The sequence below is a fragment of the Chroicocephalus ridibundus genome, chromosome 2 (genome assembly GCF_963924245.1).
Source record: "Chroicocephalus ridibundus chromosome 2, bChrRid1.1, whole genome shotgun sequence".
NCBI lineage: Eukaryota > Metazoa > Chordata > Aves > Charadriiformes > Laridae > Chroicocephalus > Chroicocephalus ridibundus.
Window position 1 is genome coordinate 10,442,985 of NC_086285.1, and position 9,139 is coordinate 10,452,123.

At 39.1% G+C, this 9,139-nt stretch overlaps 1 protein-coding gene across 1 annotated transcript in view; it reads left to right on the forward strand.

The window, feature by feature from the left end:
* Positions 1-5,402, forward strand: part of UBE3C (ubiquitin protein ligase E3C) — an 81,980-nt gene extending 76,578 nt beyond the window's left edge. The window contains exon 23 of the mRNA XM_063324420.1: positions 1,479-5,402. Coding sequence (XP_063180490.1) covers positions 1,479-1,649 — 171 coding nt within the window. The 3' untranslated portion in view covers positions 1,650-5,402. The remainder of the gene's footprint in view (positions 1-1,478) is intronic.
* The last annotated feature ends 3,737 nt before the right edge of the window (positions 5,403-9,139 follow it).

Genomic DNA, 9,139 nt, shown 5'->3' on the forward strand with positions numbered 1-9,139 from the left:
TTTACTAAAACAATTAAGTACTACATACAAAATGTGTTAAAAATCTGTTCCTCAGATCAGTAGTTATCACATCAGAAGAATAATCAGGGTTTGACAAATTTATATCATTACAGAGTCGCTATGCACAACTCGTGTCTTGCGTATGTATCATCCCAGTAACAGCTGAGTGACTTTATAATCACTCAGTAAATAAACACTGAATATAATTGCTTTAAATAAAGTTAGGTCTTTATGTGGAGAATATAAAGTACCTCTTGATTCAGAGTTCTGGAACACGGTAGTGTAAATACTTGCTTAATCTCAGACGTGAACAGATCCACTGAAGTCATTAGTACCGTTTGTCTCGAAGTTCATAAATTGTAGGCTTGCAGAAAGATCAGTTTAGACAAAAATCCCTTTAGGGCAAGAAATGCCTTTAGTGTTTTATCAGGCAATTGATTTTAACAGAGAAATGATCATTGTATATTGTGGTGAGTAGAAGGGAAATGATGGCTTGATACTTAGCCTCTTGAAGAATTTCTTTTATATGTTGGGGTATGCTAACAAACTAAAGCTCTAGAAGGAAAACACTGAAAGGGTGTGTTTGATCATGGTTTCTTCATTTGTTTGGGGGTTTGGGTTTTTTTGGCTGTCACAAAGAAATTGATGTAGTACTATAATTTGTATTGGATCTGGTCATTCATCTTTTTTTTACATAGAGCATTGCTTTGACAACTAGAGAATCTGTACATAAAATTGGCATAGCACATCACTTCATTAGCTAGAGCAAAATTATCTCTGCTGGGATTTTTTGTGTATGCAGAAACAATGTCTTCCCTGCCGGGAAAGAAAAAAACCAGAAAGTATAATTCTCAGAAGAGGCCATGTCATTATACAATGACAAACATTATGTCATTCAAACACGACAAAACATCCTTTTCCATCCACCTCTGTTACTGCTAGTGGGCTGTAGTCCCCTGTGTTCAGCGTGTTTCACTGTCAGAGAACTGCAGTGTAGCAGGAGCCCAGCCTTTTCCTGTTCCTACAGAATGAAGAGCATCCACGGGCATTTGGGAGGCTTTGTAAGGGGAGTCCGAAGTTGTGAATCCCAGGTTGTTTCTCCCAAATACAACAAAAAAATTCTTGCACGCTTCTGTACTACTTTTTCCATTTCACGTTTCACTGTTTCGGTAGCATCCATAGACTTGCAGAATAGAGTGTATAAACAATGGCAAATTATTATTTTTCATTAGAACCAGATAAATTGCTTCGTGTTTTGCAGATTAATGGATCTTGATGGGGACAAGGTAGAGGAAGGCACTACACAGTTCAAGAGTGCTTTTGGGGCCATCAGGAACAAAAGAAAATGACATTTGAATATGTTATTGTGACAGATTTTAATCTAATGATTTATTTCTAGAAATTCGTGCCAGCTGTTACAGGGTAGGTTTTGGCTTGTATGTATTTTTTGATATGCGTTTCCCTGTTGCATTTTTCAGGAGTTGTATCCTGCATTTTGCATTCACAATGGAGGATCTGATTTAGACAGGCTACCTACTGCCAGTACCTGCATGAACTTGCTGAAGCTTCCTGAGTTTTATGACGAAAATCTTATGCGAAGCAAGCTTCTTTATGCCATTGAATGTGCTGCTGGATTTGAACTCAGCTGAGTCGAACTGACGCTTATTTGGATGATGTGCAGAGGAACTAACCAGTGCCTACTCTATAAGCAGCACCCACACCCAAGCAGTTTTAAGGGAATTGTGTCTAGATTTCTGCAGTTCTTGTGTCTTATCAAATGTCCTCCAATAGGTTTCATTTTTAAACACGATTTCTTAGTTAGCTTTCATTAATTAATATTACATTGACACTGCTTTATGATTCAAAACAATGAATGCCGTGTGCAGTGTGGCTGTTTTCTGTGTTTATGCGAAGAAAGAGGACATTTAAAGAACAGTGACATCTCAGTGAAATGAACCAAAGATGAAGCTTTGGCTTTGTGCTGTTCAAACATAAATAATTTCACAAACTGGCAATAAAGTTGTGTACCATGCAGCACATTGGGATGAGACGGGGCTAACATCCTGTAATTAATCTCTTAGATGGAAGTGAAGCAGATGTTTGCAGATATCCCAGAACTGGGAGGATGAAAATGCTCATTACCGATAACCTAACATCTTTACTTACGTTGTAGAATTGTTTACAAATCATAGTTTTGCAGAACTGATTTTGTTTTATACTACCTTCCCTCAAGATGGTAGGCACTGAGATAAAACATTTATAGTATTCCATTTGTGCTTTCTGAAATACCTTGGAGAAATTGGATTCGCATTATTTTAAGTTCAACCTTCGGCTGCGTCATTATCACTTGAACACTGTCATAAATGGATGTGACTATCCATGTTTCCTCTGTTCTGTTTCTGTCTTTTCTGCCTGTACAGATTTTTTTTTTTTCAGTGTATCAGACTCCTATTGCATAAGCAGTACATACAGAAGTCATCACTTTGGAAAAATATACATGTAACAACTATTAAAATTATTTGAACCAAAGTTATCAGGCTTTATCTTTTATATTTGAAGCCTGTGGTGTTCACATTCCTCTTCCCTATCATTTCTTTTCATCTTAAATACCATATCTGTGCCGTAGACACTAGTCAAATTCATTATTTTTTGTGATTAAACAGCTTCTATATCCATCTGCCTGCAGTATTTCTGCTAAGAAAAGTAGGTGGGGATATGCTGCTTAATAGAATTCGATAGATGGGGAAAAAATTGCTTTCATATGGAAGGAACTGATCCTCTCGTAGTAGGCACATCGTTGGGTATTCGTATGCAAACTGCAGTCAATTTAAAAGAGGAACTGTGGTTCAAACTGTTAAGGTTCGTAAGTGCATCCCTCTGAACTTTAGTTTTATATTTTAAATCATCAAAATTTACAATCAAATTTGTATTCATCTCTTATGCAAAAAACTATTTTGCTGTTACTGGAAACTGTTGGATCTCATATTTAATACGCAGTAACCAGCAATATCCTTTTAAAGGTAGGGAAGCTGAGTGATTTTGAGATGTTTACTAGTAACCGTATAAAAATGTATAATTTCTTAATTTGGGTAATAAATGAAGTGTTAAAATACTATTTGTAGTCTTGATGTACAGAAATAAAATGATTGGTTTTCTTTTTGGTTTTGCTTTAGGCTTTTTATTTATGTTAAATGTTACATACCCAACCTATTCTTTATCCCCAAATTCTTTTCTTGTATATTTTTCTACATAAATTATGGAACTTGTAAAGAAGCTGAAAAAGAGATCAGTAATAGTGGAACTGCCTCCTCCTAATTGCAAAACCTGAACACTTCTTTTAGATAGCATTATTTATTTTAGAACCTAATGCTTTAAATATTTCGAAATTATTTTTCAACTTCATTATTTTGCTATATTGGGTAGTGTTGTATCCGTATTTTGTAAAATTAAATTTAAATTTTCTATTGAATATTCGTATTTGGAAGATGGTGTTGGAGTCATGCCAACTAATTGTGACCAGTAAAGTACGCTTTCTGCTTTCGCAAAAGGAGACAGAGCTCAGTATTCCTGCCCGCCGCCGGGAACGCAAGTTCAGCAGAGAGGGGTAGGCTGGGGGGAAGCGCGAGTTGCAGAGAGGTGTAGTCACGTAGTTGCAAGAGTCACGCAGCTGCAGGAAACTTCGGAAGAGAACTTGAGTTTGCTGAAAATACTCTGACTCTTATTTCTTCAGTATGTAGTACTCGGTGATCTCGTTTTGTGTATTCTGTACATTAAGTGTGAAATGCTGCCGTACTGGAGCCAGTGGGGCTGCAGCCTAGATTTCACTCTGCGGGCGGCCAGTTGAAAATCTGCGCTGCAGCAGCTTTACGCCACCTCCAGTACCCAGACTGCAAGAAGAAGAGGGCAGGGCTTTCCTTTGGCAACCAGTGCTTTTAATTCTGACTGTCGGCTGTTTCCTTGCTGTAGGGATGAAGCACGAGTCCCTGCTTTTCAGTGATCTATTGCTGGATATTTTAAGGAGCAGGCGATAAAGGTATGACAAATACTATCGGTATAGTTAGTCATGTCCTGAGGAGCTAAGTGGTCTAAATGATCTCTCATAGCTCTTGTGTAGCAGGAATTGTTTATATATGAAAATGGATTTTCTGTTTTTTAAAAGCAGAGCAAACTCTCTCCCAGTTGTGATGCTCCCGGAGTTTCGGTAGGCAGAGCCAGGCAGCACTCTGCGTGCAAGTAACCTGAAATATTATTGTAGATTTTGATCATCAGAATTGTGGCACTAATAATTATGGGTTTGGAGTCTTTCTGTGCAAGACAACCCTTCCTTAAAGTCAGTTTCTGTACTTCAGTGTTTTATCCTCCTAATTCAGTATACTTACTTGCTTTTTGAAAAATGCCAGCATTTTCTGTTTGGTTTTTGTTTTCAAATACTTTTCTTTACAATTTTGTAACGTCTTTTAAAAGCATTTTTGTCAAGGTTTATCTTGATGATGGAAGAGGTCACAAATTCTTCATCTCTGCAAAGTTAAATGGCATAAAAGCAGAATAAAAAAAATAAAATTAGCACTTGGTCTGTTTATCCCAGTGACAGTTTTCCCGGCTGTGGGTTTAGTCCTACTAGCTGGATGAAAAAACAAACAACAACAAACCAAACCAGAAATGACTGTCTGCCTTCCTTAATCTCAGTTGTCTTCCATCATGGCCCGGAAAGCCAGACTTGCATAAATTTCACAAAACTCGTATTTTTTAGGGAGAATTTATGTCTACAAGAGAGGAAAGATTTGGCTCCAAGTTGCATGCGTAAATACTGAGCCGACAGAACTTTGATTTGAACAAAAAGGATATCTCAAGTTATTTTTGTGTGGGGTGCTCCATAATTAAAAAAAAAATGAGCTTCCTGATGCTATTAGTAGCAATGTGGACGGGGTTTTTTGGCATCACTTGAGTAATCTTGCACAAACATCCTAATTTGATCTATAAAGGGGTTTGGAATTCAAAGAAAACACTCGAAGGAGCGCAGTGAGCTCATGCTAAATTTCAGTTTAACCCAAAAGCTATTTGCTAAATGCCAGTGAGACAGCACATGCTCTTTTCACCACTGAAACAAACTTTTCAGCACAGAAACAAAAAGGAAAAAAACAAGAGAGCTGCTGTTCTTGGAATGTTTTGTTGGAGCTGTAATTTTATTTGTATTTATATGCAAAAACTTTAAAACATTTGCTCATATACATGAATCTGTGTTAATAATGGTTTGTGATGTAAATGCTTGTTACTATTTTTTTTTTCATGATGCTTTGCCTGTCAGTGAAGGAGAGAAGAAATGGTCTGTAAAACTGATCAGGATATCTATATTTTTATTGACTTCTGCTTTTGTGAATAAAATAATTTGAGTTTTCTTGAAACTTTGCAGAAACACTCTCTTCTTTCATTTTTTGCGGTAAATTTGACATTCTCCCGCTAAAGATTGATGGTGCTGAATAGGTCGTAAAAGGGAAGCTAATACCAACTGTTCGTTGGTGTCGAAGTTACCACTGCTCCTGGCTGATTTGTAACTTCAGTTTCCAAGCTCTGAAGTTCCCGCTCCGTCAGTCAAACTGCAGCTCAAAGCTTTAGCTTTGTTTCGGTGTGTCTTTCAAACAACGTAGCTGAGATCACTGATGCGCTTTGAAAAACTTCCACAGATTCCCTCCTTGGATAAAAATACGGGAAGTTATAATTCATACTGCAGAATGCCACTCTGTCAGCAAACACGTATAAACACATCTCTCAGCTTCTTGAATTCTAGCACATATGTGGGCTGCTGAAGGTGTATTTGTCAAAGGAGATAAAAAATAAATTACAATTATCTGCTTCCCTTTGCTTTTCTATTATTTTCACTGGTAAATACACTTTTGGTTCCATGATAGCATTTATAAAGTTAGTATTGTGCCTGTTTATTTTGGGATACTTCCAAATATATATGCTTCAGGTTATCTGCCAGTAAAAATGTCAACAGAAAATTGAAGAAAACTCCTCTTGTAGGAGGGTAATTCATAGCACGAATAGAACACAAACACCCAGATGTTTGGCCTGTGTTTCGATATGTATCTGGCAGTCTGGAAAGCTCACAAAATTTCTGATGTGTGTAGAGAGACAATGCAAGGCAAAAAGTGATGATGAAGTTGCACCATTTTAATCCATTTCAAAGAAAACAAAATAGTTGAGGTCAGCAGGAATGGCTGGAGATCACTTGGTCCAACCCTCAGCTCAAATCAGGGTCACTCAGAACCTCGTCCCGTGGAGTTTCGAATGTCTCTGTGGATGGAGACTTCACAACCTCTCTGGGCAACTTGTTCCAGTGTTCAATCACTTTTACAATAAAATATTATTAATAAGGTTTCAACACAATTTCTCATATTCCAGTTTGTGCCCATTGCCTCTTGTCCTGTAACTGGGCAGCAGAAAGAGGAATCTGAGCCTTCTCCAGGCTGATCCCAGATCTCAGCCTCTCCTCGCATGACTGCTGCTCCAAAACCTTAATCGTATTTGTGACCCTGCACTGGACTCTCCAGCACGTCCATCTCTCTCATACTGGGGAGCCCAGAACTGGACCCAGCACTCCAGATGTGCCCCACCAGTGCTGTACAAAGAAGGACCACCTCCCTCAGCCTGCCGGCAGTGCTCTTCCTCATGATGGCCAGGGTGCTGTTGGCCACCTTTGCTGCACGGGCACTTTTCTGGCTCATCTTCAACTCGCCCACCAAGAAACCCCAAGTCCTTCTCTGCTGAGCTGCTTTCAGCCAACTGGCCTCCAGCCTGCAACTGCTGCACGGTTTACTCCTGGCTGGGTAGAGAACTCCGGACAGAATGAGCTGAGTACTCGAGTCATATTTCTTAGTTTCATGACTTTCTTCTTTACTGGGCTGTTTGCTGTAGATGATGTTTGACTTCTCATTTTTGCTATCTTGAGACAGTACTTTTTTGAAAACGAAGTTCCTGGCTCAGCTTTACTCCATCCCACTGTCAGTGTCAGTGATTCATTCACAAGGGCTACTACACATCTTAGAAAAGCTGCGAGTTTTAAGGTATATGGAAATTCATTCCAAGAATAAGGCTGTCATGTCTTTGGAATAAAGAACAAAAGTCGAGAATTTCCCTAAGAAACAACAGAAGACATTCAGCTGCATTCTCTGTAGACAGGGCTTTGTTGTCCCCACGCAGGTGGCTGGGCAAGACCCAAGTAAACAACTCACAGCACCAACAACTGTTCTTACAGATTTTCCCCCACATTTAGCTACTTATAATACGTATCAAGTGTGCTCTTGTTTCCTGTGCAGATTATAAATAGAAACTGCTGTCTACAATGAAGTTTAATGTCCCTTGTAAGCACCCCATGTAACGCAGGAAGTTTATTTTTATTATAGTAAATGAGTAGGGAAAAGATGGGAAACAAGATGTACAGGTATGCAAAGAAAAATCTACACAGCACAAAACCACCTAGCACTTAGAAGGGTGTCTAATTTTTGGTAAAAGTACATTTTGAAGTTATTCTGACAAAGCAAGCTGACTTGAGGATTGGCTGACTTCAAAATGAAGTTCTGTTTTCTCTTGGATATTGCTTTGCACTGTCACGCTACCTTTGACTCCTATCAGGTGTAAATTCCTACAGCATTCGTTTCTCTCTGACTTACTTCTTCAGTGAACACAGTGGCATCTTCAAAGTACCTTTTGAGGAATGTTACGCGATTGGGGACCGAGTGTACTGCGCTACTTCTCTTCCTCGCCGCACGCCTGTAGATGTCTGTTAATAAACGGCACTTAACCAGGTAAAGGTTGGATTTAAGATTTTGTGGCTTTGCTTTTTCAACTTCCACTGCTGCTTTGTCTTTTCAAGGATTTTGCAAATCTGTTGTCAACCACAAAATAAGACTAAGTAAAAACTGAGGTCTCAATTATTTTCTCCACTTTTTATAGATGCTAAGCGTCGATACAAAAGCCATAGGACTAATGCTGAATGTTAAATCACCTCAGTGCGTACTCACGTCTTCCGAAGGCGCAATTTGTTGGACAGACTCCTGTAATTTGGCTGTCTTCTGCCGAGGCAGGGTAGCCCAGTGCTAGGTGCAAACCAGCAAAGCACGTCAGACAGGAGAAACACGGGAATTCTGACCGGCGCTCCAGGACCGCTTGTACATAAAGGCACGCAGAGGTGTCCTACAGGCTTGATCTCATGCCGTCAAGGGGTGAAGTTTTCTCACGTGATGGTTAAATCATTGCTACATTTTATTGCCGGAATAGCTGCTCTCCAGCCTGGACTAAGTTTACCTGTCCACAGCTCGGTAGAAAACATAGACTTTGCAGTGTTTGTTAATGTGTTTATAGGAACAGCTTGTTCAAATGTCCTACTATATTTAAGATCATTCTTTCCTGCATTCCCAGAGCAGCTGTTAGTTCATTCTGTGTAACATTTGACTGAAAAGCAGTTTTGCATTATTTCTATTTTATTCTCTGTTTATAGTTACACATAGCTCTTGATTTTTGAAGAAGGAAACAGGCATTCACCAGATGGTGTTATTCCAGATCATCTCGCTACTTCTGCTTACCCAAATGTTAGATCTAGGGAAAGCATCTCTCATCAGCTGCTGTGTAGTTTTGCTGCATGTTGTCAAACACATCTTCTGAAGAAATTAGTTCCTGCTAGCCTTTGTATCTTTAATTAAGAATAATTCTTTTAATTACAGCTCTGCTAACTGTTTTTCCCCGCTGCGCTTTCAGGCAAACAGCAGCAGAGCTCAAAGTTCTGTGGAGATATTTTAGGTCTAATTGTCTATTAGATCTATATGGCTGTTGATGAAAAATGACATAGAATTAACTAATATTTGGCACTATTTGGCACTGGCATATGGATAAGAAAGCATATCCCTGATCGAGTTAATGAACATAACTGCTGATCAAGCTGTCCTTGCAAAGAATTAGCACTTGCCGTAAGCTGTGAGATCTTCTGAGGGCCCCCAACAGCAGTTAGGTTGTTGCCTGCACACCCCAAATAATCAGTAGAATACATCTGATACTTCACGAGGAATTGCCAAACCCCCAGCAATGCTGAAATGCTTCAACCACTCCCAAAAGCATCCGCTCGGCTTGAGCTTTTGGTGACAGA